The 20,485-nt window shown below is 40.1% G+C and overlaps 2 protein-coding genes across 3 annotated transcripts; one reads left to right on the forward strand and one right to left on the reverse strand.

The window, feature by feature from the left end:
* Positions 1-454: 454 nt before the first annotated feature.
* LOC134798190 (SAGA-associated factor 29) lies at positions 455-6,177 on the reverse strand. Its single transcript, XM_063770538.1, has 8 exons — positions 6,028-6,177; positions 5,838-5,946; positions 5,570-5,716; positions 5,002-5,127; positions 4,470-4,697; positions 3,879-4,040; positions 3,373-3,468; positions 455-2,791 (listed from the first exon to the last, which is right to left on the reverse strand). The coding sequence occupies exons 2-8, from the start codon at positions 5,874-5,876 to the stop codon at positions 2,699-2,701; spliced, it is 891 nt and encodes a 296-aa protein (XP_063626608.1). The 5' UTR covers positions 5,877-5,946; positions 6,028-6,177; the 3' UTR covers positions 455-2,698.
* Positions 6,178-6,379: 202 nt separating this feature from the next.
* Positions 6,380-14,415, forward strand: LOC134798207 (polyadenylate-binding protein 2). Of its 2 annotated transcripts, none has more exons than XM_063770570.1 (7): positions 6,380-6,531; positions 6,689-6,840; positions 8,225-8,372; positions 9,170-9,302; positions 10,131-10,260; positions 10,590-10,726; positions 12,710-14,415. In XM_063770570.1, the coding sequence occupies exons 2-7, from the start codon at positions 6,748-6,750 to the stop codon at positions 12,744-12,746; spliced, it is 678 nt and encodes a 225-aa protein (XP_063626640.1). In that variant the 5' UTR covers positions 6,380-6,531; positions 6,689-6,747; the 3' UTR covers positions 12,747-14,415. The 2 variants fall into 2 exon arrangements, with proteins under 2 accessions (XP_063626640.1, XP_063626641.1); XM_063770571.1 differs by having other exon boundaries at positions 6,392-6,593.
* Positions 14,416-20,485: the final 6,070 nt, after the last annotated feature.

Below are 20,485 nucleotides of genomic sequence, written 5' to 3' on the forward strand. Positions count from 1 at the left end.
TAAGGCACAGCTTCTGTGCCCCCTACAATATACGCATGCTCCCTATACAAATGTTATACTTAAACTTTACGAATTCTCGTTCGTCTTACACGTCTATTCGTTGAGCTGTCTCTACCAATATAAATAGTTTCTCAAGTTAAGTTTTAAACATAAATGTATACTTTTCTTTATATTAAAATTGAAAGATTACCTATCATGCACTCGCTGGATGGAATCGTAATTTCGGCGAAATCTATTTAAATTGCTTCCATGTTGATTTAATTATTTTTTAGTATTAAGTTAATCAGAGTAAACATTAAAATCAAATTTGTTTTAACTTTAATCAAAATTTAATGATTGTGTATATTTCGGACATAACCATTTTATCATGTATTGTATGAAGAGTACTATGTATTTAGGGTTAGTAAAAGATGTGTAACTATGTAATAATGACTTTTATTTATAATACCATGAGATACCTTATCTATTCCACCTATCCAATTTCTTTGTCCAATGTGTATTGCGTCTCACATTTTGTTTTATCACATTCACTGCCAACGTTTTCGTAACGCTACGCTCGAAGCGGATCCCAGCGTTTTCCCGCTTTGTAGAGAAAAGCGACTACGAACAAAAAACCCACCGAGCTGGTTCCTAGCGCTCAATGTGTTAATGAGAGAGTGAGACGCACTGTTAATGAGAGAGTGACACGCACTGACATTGGACAGGTGGAATACCACCATGCTACTAAATTGTTTACATCACCTTTTTTTTCCAATATAATTCACCATTGGCTTATTAATTATAATAATTATTATCTTATAGACGAAGAAAAATAAAATTCATCTTTTCTGTGGACAAGTTCACACCTAATATGCATCTAATTCATGTTTTGTAATGCTACATGATTACATAATCGCTATTTCTCAGATTTTAAATTGGGATTAGGTTAGGTTAGCATCTAACCCCTTTTTCGTGCCGAAAGTAAAAAAATGTCAGTCATTTCATTTTATATAGAACACATGTTTTAAGTCGAATGTGCCTTGCCTGCCTTGATAAGGAATAATTGAAACATCAAATTACAAGCTTATTTAAATATTTTACCTCATTTTATCAAAACTACTGACTAAGATCTAAGCTAATCATAGTTATTATAGATATAGACTAATTTAATGCTAAAATAACATGAAAATTGGCATGACCATTAACCTTTTGGACGCCAATGACCGATATATCCGCACCGCAGGTTCAACGCCAAAGACTGATTAATCGGTCACAGACCACAGAGCAACATAGACCTACGTGCATATGCATAAAGTTCAATTTCAGTTTTGACACTTCGGTGACGTGGCGTCAGAGTGACAGCTTTTGTGTTTGACACGGCGTCGAAAAGGTTAAAGTAACATAATATCATAAATTCATTTCCAAAATCAATTCAGTCATCCTCGAGATCGGGGAACAAACAATAAAGAAAAACAAATATTCGTTTTTGATGTCGTTTAAAAAATTACAACGGTGGCTTATCCTCGTAAGGTCCAATTAGCCACGTCAAATTAAGCGGAATTTGGGCAATCTGCGGCAATAATTCGTAGTAGTTTAGTAGTTAGTTTAGAGTATGCAAGCTAAGCGACCTGCTGATAAAATATAAAAAAACAGGCCATGAGCATGTCGGGTCAAAAACAGCTATACCGATTAGGTTCGCTATATTTTTCCTTGAAAGTCTTTACTAAAAAATTTGAAAAAAATCGTGAAAACATATACATAACATAACGAATTATTTCCGCAGATTTTTCTAATTTGCTTAAGCTAAATATAATACAAAGTCGACGCCAAAAATATGTTTACATGCCTTATTGCAAAGGGAGTAAGGTAGAAAAGTGTTAACATATCTTTGACGTCGACTGTACACTCCGTTTCAGTCTGATTAAAATCTTTCATAAACCAAATAAAGTTGCATTTCTATTGTTTTATTGCTTTGTCAAACAAACGAAATTCATCCCAATTTACGATATGTAACAAGGTTCAAATTAAAAATAAGTTTTTTTAATCTGGTGAGCCTTACGAGGTAATCGTGCGTGTTCTGGTACTCGGCGGCGGCGATTCATACAGAAGCCACACTGAATGTGTAAGCAGAACGTCTCCGGCCCTACGTGGTAAAGGCCATTGCGCTAGTTTTCGTCCACTTTTATCTACATAAAAATGATATTTTGCAAGTAGGGACTTAAAAATGAAATATATCAGTCAAATGGAAGAAAACTAGAACTGGACGGAAACTAGTGCAATGACCCTATATTGCTTGCGTACCGTGCTTTTTCATAAAATAAAGCATGGTATTAGGACCCTCAGTCGGCAAACTGTTTTCATTGGTCGATATATAGGGCCCGCAACGGGGTGCGTTAGATTTCCAAAACGCGTACCATTATGAGTTTTTTACCGCACGATACAGCGTGTTATCGCGACTTATGAGTTTGACTAGTTGCACCGCCTGCGGGCACGTGCAGTCCCCGCCACCACTGAACCTGAGCCTAAGGGCTCATTTAGATGGCGCGAGAACTCGCATGCGAGTGGTATTTGATTGGTCGACTGAATTGGATGTAGCCTCAATAGTCCGCAATGTAACTAGAATCACATGCGAGTTCGCACGCCGTCAAAATGAGATCTAAAGCAGGGAGTCTGCGGAATGCACGGAGGCGGAGTCGGTCCCTGGGCGCTGCGGCGCGGGTCAGGTGGCGCGGCCCTTGCCCTCCTTGATGGCGATCACGTAGCGCTGCGCCACGCGCTCCGGCGGCGAGTACCCGTCCGCGTACGACGAGTCCTGACAATTAATTACTCCTGTGATGATTGTGTATGAATTTGATTTAGAGGCCTGTGGTCAATGGTCAATGTGTTACAATGCGATTCGGCAACTATAGTTTTGAAAATGTTTGTATGGGACATATATGTGTTTGTAACGTAAAAGACTACGTTTAGGGTTACCATATTCATATGATAATCTACAGTTAGAGTCGGTCTAAGCTATAGCGGTCTAAGGTCTATATTAATTAAAACGAAAATATTACTTTGCTAATCCGCGAAAAGATAAAGATCTTTTCGCGGATTAGCAAAGTAATATTAATATGGATTTCCGCAAAGTAACGCCTGATTCTATTCACTAAGGTCTATATAGCTTTAAAAATTTAGTTTATAGTGACCCTTTCACACATTGTCATTCAAACACTTCACCTGACAGTAAAAATTCAATAAAATGAAATTACAACTTATTTACAATAGTTGTTTGGTTTTACTTTAAAATAGGGCAAAATAACATTTTTAAATTAACTAGTACATAGTAATACAGTTGATACAGTCCCGAACTCTAGATTACTAGGAACAAATGGAAAAGAATGAATAGCTTACTTCAAACAAGACCTCGTAGGGGTCGGCGGCAGAGGCGGGCAGGCGGTTGACGACGGCGCGATAGAAACACGTCGTCTGCGGGTACAGCGCCATCACCTATGCGGGCAAATAATGTAAACACTTACGGGTAACATACGCCTACATTTTTAATAGACTGAATGCATAGACTAGGAATCCTCTAGAGTTACTATGCTCAGTCTGGAGGATGTCTTGTCTGTGACTGAATGAAACAAGTATTTATCACGAAAAAAGTTTTTGATGAGATGAGAATAATAAAACTGACTCGACGCAAAGCGTGACGAGTTAAAGGCCCGACCACCTGCGGTCATCAACTAAAATTTTGTCGGAGGGGTGCTGACTTGCAGTGAGTGCGGTCGTACATTCACTGCAAAGATAGGCTATGTCAGTAACCTAAGAGCTCACAATCGTCGCTCTCAATAACTAGTACAACCCCAGTCGCCGTGGCCGAAACCGGCCAGGACAGGATGATGATGAATAAAACTGACCACGGCGCCCTTGGGAAACAGCGCGTGCTCGTCGGTGCGCGGGTCGGCGCGCATAAGCGGCAGTGGGACGACGCGCCGCTTGCTTAGAACGTGACGGTTCTTCTGCTCCTCGTCAATATCGTCCACCTCGTACTTGCCCTGTGCCGGCAGCCAGCTCACTACCTGTTTGTAAAAAAAAAATAGCCCAGTGTACTTTTAGACAGACCTTTCTCTGAGTCTGCCTGTGACCACGAACGTAACGTCACGTTCGAAACGTCAGGCCATAAATAAACGTAAGTTTTACGCGATTAAGTTCCGTGTTAGTTATAAAAGTATGAGTGAAAATCGTGTTAGTTTAGCTCAGTATATAGTTGATCATGTACAGTGCAGAGATAACTTCAGGGATCGGATACTGCTATTTCTACTGCTGGAAATTGTGGAAAATTTTGCTGAGAGTGGAAATTAATTTGAAGTAGTAGAAATAATCGCCAGGTTCAACTAAAACCAACCAAACCATCCTAGCAGCGATAGCTTCAAAAAGCACTAGTATAGTTTTCATCCATCCAAATAAATCTAGAAGAAGTAACGGATTCGACAGTAGTGTGAACCAACCTCAGCCAGGATCCAGTTCTCCTCCTTGTCGGAGACGCGCACCAGCGCGGCCACGGCGTCGCCGGGGCGCGCCACGTGGCCGGGGTCGGCGGGCACGGCGCCGCACAGCGCCGGCGCGCGCTCGCCCCCGCCGCGCCCCACGTGCAGGGGCAGCGTGGCCGCGGCGGAGAGCAGCATCTTCATGAGTGCCCCGCACCCGATTGTTTCCTTGTTGCCGGCGTGCCGAGCCTGATAAAATTTTACAATATGGTCCCCGTGTCTGGCAGTATCCAAAGCAGCTCCCGAAATGACTATACCCGAGCGCCATCAATATCTCTGCCCATGTTGCTGTATTACTGCCCTAACTACAAGTTTTTTACAACATGTTAACTTCAAGGCAACATTCGTTAAAATTGCCAAATTTTCAGGTGGCATATTGCAAAGACAGCAATTTTATAAAAGAAATATAGAATACAATTTTGTTGATAGTCATAATTTTTTTCTAATAATCAAGTACATAAGTTTTAATTTGATAAAAATTTGTAAATAATACCTGAATGCGTCTCTCATTTTTAATACTTCGAATTTCGTATATCCGATTAAGAGCCGCGCGGAGCACCCTTTCTTCCTGTTCGGCCGCTGCAAGTCCCGCTTTGTACAAGCTTTTCAGTTGCATTTGCTATAAAATAATGTCATTCCAAAATAAGGTCTTTATGAGAAATTGTGGATAATATATAATAGTTCCGAATATCACAAAAAGTTTTTATTTTGTTATAATTAACATATCTACTTTACAGGTGATAGGCCTCTCTTCGAGTATGCCACTTATCCCAGGGTCCAATTAACGTGGGCAGACTTTAAAATGTATCTGGATCTGGGTAAACCACCCTGTCTATGAGAATTGGGTACCCCAAGATTCCGTTCACAAACTGCAGCTGGCACAACATTTAAACCTTGTCATTTAGCAAACTAATCATTTCTGAGCATAGGCTCTTGCATCTATATGTAATCAGAGAGCTCTTATATGCTAGATGAACTTTAAAATAAAAAAAATTAAAAACACACAGCAAGCTGCAAAGGTCCATCGCCACTTTATGAATTTATTTCCATTCTGGGTGTACCTGTTGGGATGATCCGGAAGAGTCCTCATTTGATGGTGGAGACTCTGCTGCTTTTTCTGCCTTTAATATGGACTCTATGCATTGTTCATTACGGCCCCTTTCAGCTTCAATTTCATATATCAGCCTATGCAGTGCCCTAAGTCGCTCCTGATAACAAATTGTAAGAGGTATATTAGTAGGTATACTAATGAGTACATTTTTCAAAAAACTTGTATTAAGACGTTACGTTTCAGAATATTTAAATGTAAACTGAATAAGCAATGGTCACCTGCACTTGTTGTGCCGCAACATCAGCGGTTAGCGGCATTGTTGGACAACTTTGTAGATAATTTCCAGCTTAAATATCCAACGTGCAGCCAAGTACAGCACACGAATACCTGAAGACGATAGTAACAATAATAAAATCACTATAAACTGATAAATAAACTGGTATGTAGAATACGCCAAAAATACACTACCAGAATAGCAATTTCACGCCAGGTCAAACTGATAACCATTAGATTTACTTTTTAATTTGTATAATATTTACAAACAAACCGCTATTATTGTTCACTCCTTTACAATACACAAAGCTTTAGAAGAGTATTAATTTTTTCGATAAGATCGAAAAATTCGAAAAAAGCAAAGCTTGATTGAAAAATTTGACAGCTGGCATTGAATGAATGATGGAAATCCAGTTTTCAATCACTCAGCCTGTTCAAGGAATGGTTTTAACGGTTTTAACCGTGGTACAAAGTCTGCAATACCTAAAATTGCCACGTGTGAAGATAGCTTTTTGGCCATAGACGAACTGCAGCTGTCATTATATTTTTAATTTACAATGATTGTCATTTGTCAGTAGTGTTTGGTTTGGCGTTTAATTTTCGGTTATCAGTATTTTGCCAAACAAATCTATAAATATCTGGAAAATAATGATATGTTTGTGAAATTTACCCCATCATAAAATATTCGGTTGACCGAAAGTAAGTGGCGTTAACCATATTTTGTATTTAGGTCAACCGCTTATGAACAAAATTGGTTACCGGTACGTCGATAGCCTTAAACCGCTGTAGCATCTTCGTAATCATTATATTATATCGGTGAGGATTGTGGTGTTCTACATGTAGTGTTCATTTTCAGATAATCCGCAGTTTGTGTATCTTCAAATATTGTATTAATGATACAAGAAGTTCCCTGACATGGCTGATAATGATGACTATTTAGATTCGATTGACAACAATCATCTAGACGGGACCAACGGTTCCCTAAACATGACCGACAGCAGCCTTGGCGTAAGTACACCTTGTAATCATAATTCACATATAACAATACATGTGAATCAGTTATTTGACAACAGCCACCTTCTATTTATTATAGAAAACAACTTGGCTATTTTGTACTGTTAAATATGTTACTAAAAGCTGTAACCAGTAACTTAAAGAGTATTTTAGTTTTACCATTCCTGTCTTACTATATTAATACCTATAAATGTGAAATACAAAGAAATTATTGCACAGTGCAATGTTTTTTTATGTACCATCCTAGTTTCATGACCCTAATTCTATATGTTTTAAGGGAAGTATTCAGATACTATCATATTAGTATGATTATTACATTTGTACTAAATACATTAGTTATTATTTCAAGAATCTTAATCTGTACTACATACAAAACACAGAAGTTTTTAGAATATCTACTTAATTTTTTTAATTTATATGTTGTTTATAAGTTTCATTTGGGTTGTTTGCAAGTATTCAAATTTCTACACTCTATAATTTCATACAAATTAGTACTAAATATGCAGGATAGCATGGGTTAACAGCAATCTGAAGTGACGACTAGAAAGAAAATAAATTGCCAAACATTAGTTATCACTTATAAGAGGCTGCTTTTCCATCAAAAAATTTGTTCCTGATCTATGGTAACCTCTTAAACTCTTAGTGATAAACTTCAAGTTCCCCTAAAATAACAGTGAAAACAAGTTTCAGTTTTTAGGGGTCCTATTAACTAGGGGGCCCTAAGCACCTGCTTGCACTACACAGAAATGCAGTGTATAGTATGCTTTGTATGGTGTATAGCTTGTGTGTGATGTAATGCAATAAGGATAACTTTTCCCTAGCTTTTTTTTGACAAACAAGCATACATCCAGTCTGATGGTAAGCAGTCTCCGCCTGCAACTCCAGAGGTGTTATGTGCTTTACTAACCTTAAGCCCCCATTCCCACGAGCGCTTTTACAACGCGCGTTAATAAAGCGTTTGAATGACACAAATGGATACATGTGTATTTATTCACACAACAGCGGTGGTGCTTTTTATCAAGTGTTGTTGAATTTTCGTCTTTAAGCCTTGGTCGTTAAATCGAATTTAGAGGGTGGACAGATTCAAGCGCTTTTTTAATGTGCATTGAAAAAACGCTCCACTCCCTCGTTGAGCTCTGCCCTAGCTTGACATTTAAACATCAAGTCTGACGGCTCTGACCATCAAATAAGCAGGCCCGTCCCATCTGCAAATAGTTTAACTATTTAAACTGTCCCATTTCTGGTAAATATTTGTAGAAAATCAGTTTGTGCCAAGAACTTTGAATTTGACTTCTAAAGTAAAAAATGTGTAGATAAAAAATAAAACCAACAATTTTACTATAACATTCTATAAATAATATTAGAATGATGATTCCAGGGTGGGGATGAGGCAGCTGGGGGAGAGGTGCCAGACCTGGCGGCCATCAAGGCGCGCGTGCGCGAGATGGAAGAGGAGGCAGAGAAGCTCAAACAGATGCAGACGGAGGTGGACAAGCAGATGAGCATGGGCAGCCCGCCTGGCCTCAGTGAGTGCCTAGTGCTTTAATTATACCTATCATGCGCAGTGCTGGGAAGGTGATTGACTGACTGAGTTATATGAGGTTAAAACTCCACAGATTATGATGATTCCAACTGTATTTTGTGAGTAAAAATTCTTAAACTTTACAAACAAGATTTTTTTTAACTAATTGTTGAACTCAAACATATAGAAATATAATTGCTGCATCATCAGGTTCAAGATTATGCAATAAGGATAAATTCCTTATTTGCCTCTATTTGGAATTGAGTAATATTGAAACAACACCCTACAGTACGGTAATTGGGTAATTGTCGTATAGACTTAATAACTAATGTAAAAATTTCATTGCATGAATTCATCTTAATCACGAACTTGGTGTTATGTACATTTTTTAGGGCTTGAAATGCGTATTTTTTTAAATCTGGTCTGTAAAGGGTTAATCCAGGGATCCCTAAACATCTTTTCCATTGACCCTACTGATGTATGTATGTCACTTTATTGCACGTTTTAACTGTACCATCGCCCACACTGTTAACTGTATTGGTGGACCGTATGCCTTTTGTAATAAGATCCACTGTGTTTGTACAAAAGCAAACTTATCCCTAAAAGCACTACACTATTATTAGTTTAGTTAGTATTATGTCACTACCTGTGAGTTCCTATAATTGGCTTCCTGTGTCTACTATAATTTCTATGTTAGCGTCATAGCTGTTGGATCTCCAAATGAATAAAATAAAATAAAAAAAATCTAGGTTATGAACTTATGTTAGGATCATAAATACTAATGTCACAATTGATTTACAGCAAGTCCACTGAACATGTCGATTGAGGAGAAGATAGAGGCCGACAACAGATCCGTGTATGTGGGCAATGTGGACTATGGGGCTACGGCTGAGGAACTTGAACAACATTTTCATGGCTGTGGCTCCATTAATAGGTAAATTTTAATATTTACTTATTTATTTATTGGAGTGTTCGTTATTATACAGAGAATTATATAGATTTGATACATATATTTTGAATTTTATATTATTTTTCTACTGTAGACAGGGGTGCGAAACTCCTGACTTCGGTCAAACTCGGCTCCGCTCGGCTCAGCATTGCTCCAAGCAATTATTAGGGTTGGCACCACTTGACTTCCTTTTGCGTGCACGACCACAGATAAGATTCACTTGATTTTTGACAACCCTAAATAGCCGAAAGGGATAGTGCCATATATTAGAAAGGGCCATCATGATTCGACCCTGAACTGCTGTCAAACTTCGTTTTTGTAGGAAGTTTCCTTTCTGTACGGTAGTACTATTATTTATTCTGTGCTGTAGACCCCTTCTGGGTAAAAGCCTCCTCCGGCTGTTTCCATTTAGCTTTATCTAGAATTCTAGATTATTAATTTATCATTACTGTTTAGACGGCGTTGGCAAGATTGCACTGTTTTAAAAATAATGCTTGTATGATAAACATATTTTCCTTGCCTCTGGCCCGAAAAAGTCAACTTTCGGCCCCCTACGCTAAACGAATCTGCCGCTTTCCGCCTCCGTCGAGCAGAAAAATAATAAGAAAGAAGCATTATTACTATTATTGGAAGTGGATTGTCTATTTATAAATACATAAATAATTTAGCTATAGTCAGCAGCAGAAGTCTAAGCGGGCGAGGTGTTTAGTTAAAATTATCTTGACGGGACTTTATTGTTAAGAGCTCGTAGGGGCGTAGGGCGGGTTTTTTAGTTTAGATAAAAATAAATTATTTATGTATTTTTTGTTACAGGGTTACAATATTATGTAATAAGTTTGATGGACATCCTAAAGGATTTGCGTACATAGAGTTTGGTGACAAAGACAGTGTACAGACCGCCATGGCCATGGACGAGTCGTTATTTAGGGGGCGTCAGATTAAGGTGAGTCCATTTTAAGAATAAAATTTATTCTTTAATAAGAATGGGTAGGTATCTCGGACGCAGCCACACCGGTATGGCGTACTAACAGCAATACTGCACTATCAGTGAACCTTATGTCTTTGTAATATGGATTTATTTACTTATCTCACCTGCACCTTCATGTAGCTTGAGCGTATAAAAGCGCGTCTTGCCGCGATGCTCTGGGCCCCACATCCTTACGCAGAGTTCAGCCTTCGTCCTTTAGTGTCATTTGGCGACAACCAAACTCAGACCCACCTTCCCCGTTCTTCTCCTGGACTGCGAGTTGAGGACAGATTTTTTTGTGTCAGGTGATGCCCAAGCGCACGAACAAGCCGGGGCTGTCGTCCACGAACAGACCGCCCCGCGGCGCGCGCGGGCGCGGCCGCGGCTTCCGCGGCGGCTACTCGTCCTACTACTCCGGCTACCGGCCCGTGCGGCGCGGCAGGTACAACCCATACTAACCCCGACCCGGCAGCGGTGCGAGACCACTCTGAGCCTCCACCCCGCCGTGTGGGGCTCAGAATAATGTAGCACCATTTCCTGGTTACGGGTTAACGCCGAGGACGCTCTTCGCGCACTATTAGATCGAATTACTTGTAGACGTAGTGTTTACACTTTTATAGAGGTTGTGCATGATCGCTGTATCGAGTATGGTTTCTTTTCTTTATGTTATGCTCTACTTATATATTTATTTACCATGGTCTGTTTTTATTCCCAGAGACTTCGACAACTTTTGAATTTCGTAAATACTTGATGTATCCGGCATGTTAAATTCGATGTGGCTACGGTAATAATTTGGATAGGTATAGTATGCATTTTAAATGATTTTTACGCCTAAGAGCCTAAGCTTTTAACAAAAGCCATTGTTTCTTTTATGCGAGCGGTTTAGCCCCCGTATTAGCCACGTGCCAAAGCAACAATGTTCTTTAAAAAGCAACTGTATCGTGATAGTATTAAGGTTCAAATCTATGTATTAATATGAGGGCTCGTCTACATTGGTCGATCGGCCTACATTACCAAAACGTGTTAACTCGTTTGAGCTGTTACATAGATTTGAACCTTAACACTATCACGATACAGTTGCTTTTTAAAGGACATAGTTGCTTTACCATCGGGAGCCGACCGCTCACACAAAAGAAACAATGGCTTGTTTTAGTCTTTGGGATTAAAACAGACACCTAAACGGCCGAAAGGGGAGTAATTGGTATTATGTAATGTCATGCTTGCCTAAGTGCAAAATTATGATTATGGATGAAACAATTGTTTAAATTTACGTTACATATTATTATTTTAGGACACTGGTGATTTAATGCATTCTCGTTGCACTTGCTGTTTGAGTAGGTGCCTGTCTGAATGGCCATTACAAAAATCACAATATCGCCCAAACGTCTGGATTGTGCAATGTCTAACTTATCATATAGACATGAATCCTGATTTCCATGGTAGCAAAAAGCATAAGTCAGTCAGTCAGTATCATAATAGTACATTACGATACATGTGCGAAAAATAGGAAATTCGCAACGGGTGGCGATAAATTAAAACCCGACCGAAGGGAGTGTTTTAAATCGACACGAGTTGCGAATTACCTATTCGCACGTGTATTTTACAACGTTTTAGAGTACATATGGCCGTTAAAATTTTCGACATACGTACTTTAATTATAGTGCTAGTTACCGCACTAGGGCGGTAAATTAGCACCATATGTACTGTAAAATTTCTTAACCTTGTACGAATGTACTACTAATACATGAATACATTCATGTATTAAATAGTAGTACTAATTAATAACACAATCCGGATATTCGGACGAGTTTGTCATTATGCTACATGGCTGTTCTGATGGGAACGATAGGAACCCGTTACTCTCTAAATAATCTATCTGTACTCCTTATTTTGTTTAGTATTTCATTATTTAGCCTTTTATATTCAGTGTTGTACCTTTATTGAATATTGTTTATACTCGTTTGTAATTCGACTTAGTAGTGCTCGGCAAAATGTTTTAGAATGCAGCTCAGTTTGGCTTCACTATGTGGATACAGTTGGCTCTTGAGTACTTGCTATGGCATGGTCCTCTCCAAAAGGAATTCTGATAAAATTATTTTATGAATTAAGTCCTCAAAGAAGTGCATCTTATTATATATGATAGGTATGCATGTGGGTCAGTCGTGACATCTTTTGTTCGTAGCGAGAAGTACAATGTAGAATTGTAACTAAAGTCCCTTATTTTTACTATGTTGACAAAAAATATTTATACCCACTCTACTCTATTATGATGAATAAAGTTTTTCGATAAAGATATATGTATTTTCAATACTTCGATCCTCCTCTTCCTAGTTTCAGTTTGCACGTGGGGACGTTTGCATGAGCGCAGTAGTGCATCCGTGTCTTGGTCAGGCTAAGGTAGATTAATTTCGTACCTTGTTCGCAGAGGTTACAGGCGCGGCATGTATTACTCCCCATACTGAGTGCGGTAGAGGGGCCGCCCGCGTAGTGTAAGCGCTCTAACGTTAGTGGACCCGCCGCCGCCGCCGCGCCGCGACGCCGAGCCCCACTCCCCCCTGCCGTCTACCCCCGCCCCGCCCCGCCCCGCCGCACCGCGAGACAGAACTTACGTTTAGGTTATGGTACACGTTTCTTTCCACCGCCGCACCGTCGCTGCCGGAGTCGTCTAAATAATAGAACTCACGGCCCCGCTTGCAGTTCTCCGAAATCTGACAAGATTAAAAAAGTAATATAGGTTGGTATAGTTTGTAGCTTTCTAATAGAGCCCGACGGCTAATCCTATTGTCTATTGTTAAGTAAAACCGCACGTGCTACTTACCTGCAAAAAAGGGTCTTAATTATTATATTTGGCATCTGAGCGCGGGCTAGTCCAACGCTCAAAAAACCAGTGTAGGTGCGCTCTCCAATAACGCGCCTTTGTTACGCATCTCGATGACACATTTTAGACTGGTTCTGGTTCTAGCGTTCGTTCGACTAGCCGGCACTCAGTAACCGAAGTACTGAATGCCGGCGAGTTGAACGGACCACACACATCCTAACAAAATATTTATCCATTAGTTTATTTTTAATCTTATTGCAATTTCCATAGGAGTTGTAATTCAATTACCTGGGTAAAGTGAACGAACGATTTTTTATGCAGGTGGTTGTGGCACGTGGCACGAGCGGTTTTACTTAATAATAGACAAATGATTAGCCGTCGTGGTCTATTAGAAAGCTACAAACTATAACTAGCCGCCTCCGACTTGAACAGGATCGCAAGCGAGGCCGTGAACAAAGGTTCAAGCGAGGACATACGCAACGAAACTACTAGTGAGGTAGCCACGATAAACTAGATGTCCAAGTTGTCTTGTCTGGTCAAGTATACAGTCAAAGAATTTAATTTCCGATCCATTTCGTACCTTGTCAATTTGTCACAGTGACAATCAATATGAAAGTCGCTAGAGGCCTCATACTATTGTCACTATGACAAAGTCCAAAATGGGTGGGAAATAAATTATTTGACTGTACATGATTAATTAATAGGAAATGTTAGGGAGGAACGACTCGGATTATGTTTAAGCCTATTGAAATAGTATGTAAGAGAAATATTGACGAAGGCGACTACAAACTATTTTAAATGACTCAGAAATTACTATTGACCGGTGTGAATCTTATCTAAATATAGATAATTAATTGTAAGCGTTTTGTTGAGCGTGGATAGGTGTGCCTAATAATTTTGTTAGATGTTTGATCTTGTAGCATTATCGCGTTTTAGATGTTAACACGAGGTGATGGTATGCAAACATGCGGATAACTTTAGAGATGTAGAAATGCTAGCCACAAGTTTAAAGTATGAATTATCAATTATAATGATCTACAGTATTTTCCTTGTATTGTGTTGTACAGTTTTTCTTGTTCGTTGTAAGATCACTTTTAAATATTACGACATTTTAAATAGAAGTAATTAGTCACATTTGGTTGTATAATGGATGTTCCATATTGTGTCAGTGAATTAATTTATGTCATCTTATATTCCATGTTTAATTTTTTGAAAAAAAAAAATGAAATAGCACTAAAAAAGTATTAAGAAAATGCAAAAAAAATGTGCTGAATGAATGAGAAATAATAATTAAGAATAATATTAAGAACGAACTCTGTTGTTTTATTCAGTAATGTTATACATATTTATGAACCCTACATTTATGCAGATCGCGACTAAGTTTTCCAAACAGTCAAGAGTATGAAAAAGCGACCTACAGTTTGTCAAACATAGAAGGTAGGATTGTCTAGAAGTGGTATACGCAAGGGCCCAACGTTTTCTGTTCTCTTTCACGGCGCAGCAACTAGTATCATTTCTCTCTCCTCGCTCTTTTAAAAATGCCGTTTGTCAATAAAGGACAACCATTCTGTTGACAAGATAGACTTCAAATCAAGTGTTGCCTTTTTTGGTAGAACCAGGTTGTGTATGCATGCGTAAAAACGTATATGTGTGCTCTTTTAGGGATGTGAAAAGTCGATTTTAATCATGTTATATATCGATAAACGCTACACAGCGGAACGCAATAGCGATTAATTGAAGCTTCAATATCTTCGTTAAACATAAACATAATTGAAATGCTAATGGATAATGAATATATTATAATATAATAAAATAATTCAATTATTGCGAAACACCTATTTTCGTAGGTATTTATGTATTTTAATTAAATATCTGAACTTTCCCTTGGTTCTCTGCTGGGGCGTGACTATAAAATTGTGATCTGATAACCACAATAAAGAATAAAAGCGTTTTTGTTCATTTTAGGTATCGTTAAACCTTTGAAGTAAAATTAAAATTGCAAGAAATGTCGATAGTTTATCGATATGACTTTATCGACATGGCTACAGCAAGGTGGGTAGGTGGGCCTCATTGTTAATCGTACACTAAACAAAAGTGGCAACAGTGACAGCTCACTGAGACGGGATCTCTATATATTAAATCTATGGGTATACGCGTGCCTCCGTGAGGGACAAAACATACGCAAATGCGACACTGTGATTGGTCGAATTCATTTGTTGCCCACCATTCTCCATACTAATAAAAAGGTGGGGAACAAACAAAAAGTAAGACTGTGACAAGGACAAGCAATAATACCGCCTTCTCTGCTACTCCTGCTGAAAGTTCCATAAGTGCATCTCGTTCGGTCGTTTGGCCCCTCCCCCGTTTCATCTCTATATTATTGTACCTCTATTTTGTCAAAGGACTGTCGCATTTCAATCATAGACAGAGACAATCATACTATCTTTTGTCTAACACTAGTACTAGCACCCAAAAGAAAAGGATGAGTATAGTTTTCTTGGTTCTTGCTGACTGACAAATGGTTTGACCAACTATATTACCATTTGATCCTAAACATGTTGAAATTGTTGTTTCCTTTTTGGACAATGCTAACCTTCGAGCAACACGGAAGGGAGGCGGCATTCGCACTATTTCCCCTCTGCCTAGGTACAAGATCAATTGATCTAGCGCGGGTAATAAAACTAGTTGCGCTCGGATTTTCCACCTAAAATGAACAAAAACGCTTTTATTCTTTATTGTGGTTATCAGATCACAATTTTATAGTCACGCCCCAGCAGGGAACCAAGGAAAAGTTCAGATATTTAATTAAAATACATAAATACCTACTAAAATAGGTGTTCCGCAATAATTGAATTATTTTATTATATTATAATATATTCATTATCCATTAGCATTTCAATTATGTTTATGTTTAACGAAGATATTGAAGCTTCAATTAATCGCTATTGCGTTCCGCTGTGTAGCGTTTATCGATATATAACATGATTAAAATCGACTTTTCACATCCCTAAAAGAGCACACATATACGTTTTTACGCATGCATACACAACCTGGTTCTACCAAAAAAGGCAACACTTTGATTTGAAGTCCATCTTGTCAACAGTATGGTTGTCCTTTTTTGACAAACGGCATTTTTAAAAGAGCGAGGAGAGAGAAATGATACTAGTTGCTGCGCCGTCAAAGAGAACAGAAAACGTTGGGGCCTTGATTTGTACGGTAAAGTAGCTAACACACTATCGCACCGCACCAAGGTCATTGTGGGACGCACCCATAAGTAAGAGGGAGACAGCGATATCTCTTTCTCCCTCTTACTTATGGCTGCGTCCCACAATGACCTTGGTGCGGTGCGATAGTGTGTTAGCTACTTAAGATATCGCTTGGGCCCCTCCCTTCCGATGTGTCGGAAGCCGGTGTTGTATGGAGTGTAGAGTAAATCTACCTTCCATACGGTGTTGCTCGAAGATGCCAACAGACCGAAAATTCTCTTCATCTGATCTTTGTGAGTGGGTTCCTAATGTTGGTAGGCCAGATTTTCAGAAAACCTTCCACAACTCATGGTATAATAATATACTCCGCCTGGTACTCTATTCCGAGATTCGCGTATAACCTAACTGACACGGGTCTACGTCATCATGCTGTTTACAGGTTCTCAAACTTTAAAATGTGGGAGAATTTTAATTAACGGTGAAAATTATTTTAACGGCATTAATTTTAAGTTATTCATGTAGAAACATAGTAAAATAAAACAAATCTAATGTATTAAATTAAACTTTATTTATCTATACAAGAGAAACGTTTGAAAAACTAATTCACAGTTACACATTAATTACCAAGCTTACGACGTGAAAAGTTTGGAAAACACTGCGACTGCTGACACTGAGCGAGAAGGAAATAACAATTAACACGCGTTCGACAAGGATGACGGTCAGGGCATGAAGTTATCTAGATCCGAATTGTCAAATGTGACAGCGCTATCCTGTGTTGCCAGTAATGTAAACTATAGCGTGTGACAGGGACAGCACGCCCACGCGTGCGTTAGAAAGGGATATATTTGTAATAATGAAAATCAAGCTCTGTCTTGTAATAATGATAATCAAACTTTATTTTGTGTCCATGAAAGTCAAGTTTGTGTTGATAAAATCAATGTTTGTCAGGTAAATGTCAAGGCTTCTCCCCGCCCTATTAAAGCCCTGCTACACGGCAGCCGACAAGCCCCCAAACCGCGTGGCCTTGGTCTGTCCCGGACCGTGTAGACAGTTGTTACCAACAAAATTTCGTTTGACCTCCGGACGCCCTTGGCATGCGAGCGCGCGCCAGCGACCGCGGTCTGAGCGGTCGGTCCGGAACCGTGTAGCCGCCCGACGCCGACCGCACTAGGCCATTTCGCTTGGAGGACGCGCCGTGTGCGCTCGTGTGGTTAATAGCCATGCCATGGGTACTCAGTAGCATTTCTAATAATTTATCAAATACTTTCCTCTTCATTCTCAGAAAGTTATGTATGTCCCCGTAGCGTAGTCCAGCGAATTCATTAAGTTGAAATGACTCAACAAATGCCGTTTTTTGAGCCAGTGTTTCATTCATATACCCTTTTCTTTTTTTAACAAACTTTTTATTAACTTGCAATATACCTAATCGTAAGTATATAAATATGTTTGTACGGGTCAAATCTTGCAAGTTAAATTAGACCCACTTTCTAGTTTCCGATGGAGCTGAAAATTTGCATACATATATAAGTCGGGTGACAATGTATTATTATGGTACCATAGAGCTGATCTGATGATGGAGACAGGAGGTGGCCATAGGAACCCTGTGATAGAACAACGCGACCTAATTGTGTTTGGGGTTTTTAGAATTGTCTCGACGAGTATTAGTTGCCTATGGAAAGAAAAGTACAGTCAGCGATAAAAGCTTGTACCAAAAATTATTTTTTTGCCAAAAACTTATTTTTTTGTCATTGCACTAGTATGAGTAGGTAGGTTATGAAATTTGGCGCCGCGGCCAATAAGTTTTGCCGCCCCAGAAGTGAAGGAAGAAAAACAATATGCAATCCGCCAGGGGTGGCATACGCCGCCCTTAGGGCCATACGCCACTGAGTAGGTACTAATGCCACGCCAACTTTCTGAAAGGTTAGGGGCCATTTTGTCCGCTTGCAATACGTGTTGTCCGTCCGCGAGTTCTGAACACACTGTGGTAATGTGGTTTGCCACCGTCTAGCCAGACAACTCAGACGGACCCACACACCAAGGACAGACCAAGGTCAGACGGTTAGTAGGCTTGTCGGCTGCCGTGTAGCAGGGGCTTTATGATTATAAATGTTCTCGGGGCGAGTGGTTCTGCACTTGTTGATCCTGCGGCTAAGGCTAGTGTCGCCGGTCACACGTTATATGCTTTCCTGCGAAGTAAAGGACACCCGTTAGTGTCGTCAACAATGAGTGTTAGGTTGGCAGACGGTGTTAGTAGGAATATGACTGTACTCACCGCGGAGGTGGAGGTGACACTGAAACTCAAGACAAGAAAAACTAGTTTTGTGATTTTTCCTGATGCCGTTAGTAATGAGTCTCTCCTAGGGATAGATTTCCTTAAGCCCCCATTCGCACGACAGCTTTTTCAACGCGCGTTAAAAAAGCGCTTGAATCTGTCCGCACTCTAATTTCGACTTAACGTCCAAGGCTTAAAGTCGAAAATCCAACAACGCTTGATAAAAAGCGCCACCGCTGTCGTGTGAATAAATACACACGTATCCATTTGTGTCATTCAAACGCTTTTTTAACGCGCGTTGAAAAAGCTGTCGTGCGAATGGGGGCTTAAGGATTTCGGTTTAATCGTTGATTTGCGCGACGATCTCTGGTATTTCGCTGAGAATAGTAAGCAAAAGTATGCGTTACAGTTTGAAAGCGTGTCACCTCCCGCTCTGTGTGTTGCTGCTTTAGAGGTGCTTCGGGAGGACGAAGCCACTTTGCTCAAAGTGCAAAAATACGAGTTGCGTGCCCAGTTGCTCCCTGAAAACAAGGACCTGTTTGAGCCAGGGGGAGGGCCAACTCCTTTTGCTGAGCACAGGATCGACACGGGCGACCATGCGCCTATCGCGGTGCCGCCTTATCGTGTCACGCCTGCCAAGAAGGAGCTGACGTATGTGGAAATAGAGAAGATGCTAGCTGATATTATAAAGGTTAGTTATGATTTGAGAGCCGTCCTTGACAAGGAAAACTGTGTTCCTCAGGTTACGCCATATCTTCGCTCGCTTATTAGTTCCCTGTCAGCGGTACGAGATCGGGTAGAAGCTCAGCAGGATAGGCGTAAGGAACATGCTGACAAGTCTTCTCAGCCAGGGGATGTATTTGACGCCATGGACAATGTCCTCATTAAGTCGCACGTTCTTAGCAATGCGTCAAAGAAAGTCTCTGCCAAGTTGGTGCCGAAAAGAGATGGCCCTTACCTGGTTGTTAAGAAGGTTAGTCCGACAACTTACCTGGTCGCTGATCCTGGCTCACCCGGTGAGGTTCTGGGCAAGTATCACTCCTCTCAGCTCGTTCGATTTAATAGTAGAGATGATGTGCTTTCTTCTCCCGTAGTGCCAAAACGAAATAGAGGTCGTCCACGTAACCGAGACCAGAGTTGTCGCGGTGATCGCGAAGACTGTCATTGTGGTATGTATCTTATCTGTCACTCTTAGCATACTTTCACTGGTAACACTGGCGATGGAGGTCGGAGTGTCATGTGTGACAGCGAGGAAGATGGCGGGAACCGAGTTGAGACAAGTTGAGAGAGGTCGTCTGAATTTCTGGTACGTAAGAGGTGGTGTGACGCCGTGGCGCGTGCATCACGTACAGGAGACTCTTGGTAAGCGAAACATATCTATATTTTGATATATATGGATATTGCAGTGACCTTGAATTAGCGACGACCTTGAGATCTATCTGAGTTGAAGAATTGTCTGATATTCTTTGTGTGTAGCTCGAGTTTGAATGTAACAAGTGAGGTGGCTAGAGTTTATCGGTTTGAGTTACTGGAGGTTTCTTTATGGAGGCTGATGGATGAGCTGTAGGGGTTGTTGTGGAGGCTCGTCGGGGACCACATGGTCCCCACCTCAGTACTCATCGCATATTATGAGTAGAGAGATATATGAGATTCTGAGTTTATGAGAATATATGAGTTGCGGGATGCACGATGAGTTCTCCTGTGTTGTGGAGATTCAGTTGTGCCGTGCATCCACCGATATGAGCCACGGGACTTGGGGCCCTTCTAATTTTCCCTGAGAGAGTTGAGGTTACATTCATAACAAGAGATACCTACGAGATTGAGAGGAGATGGAATTGTGCGCCCATCGAGTGTTGATTCATGGTCAGTGCAGTGGCTATCTTATACTGTGCTTTATATATTAGA

This window comes from Cydia splendana, chromosome 16 (assembly GCF_910591565.1).
Source record: "Cydia splendana chromosome 16, ilCydSple1.2, whole genome shotgun sequence".
NCBI classification, from domain to species: Eukaryota; Metazoa; Arthropoda; class Insecta; order Lepidoptera; family Tortricidae; genus Cydia; species Cydia splendana.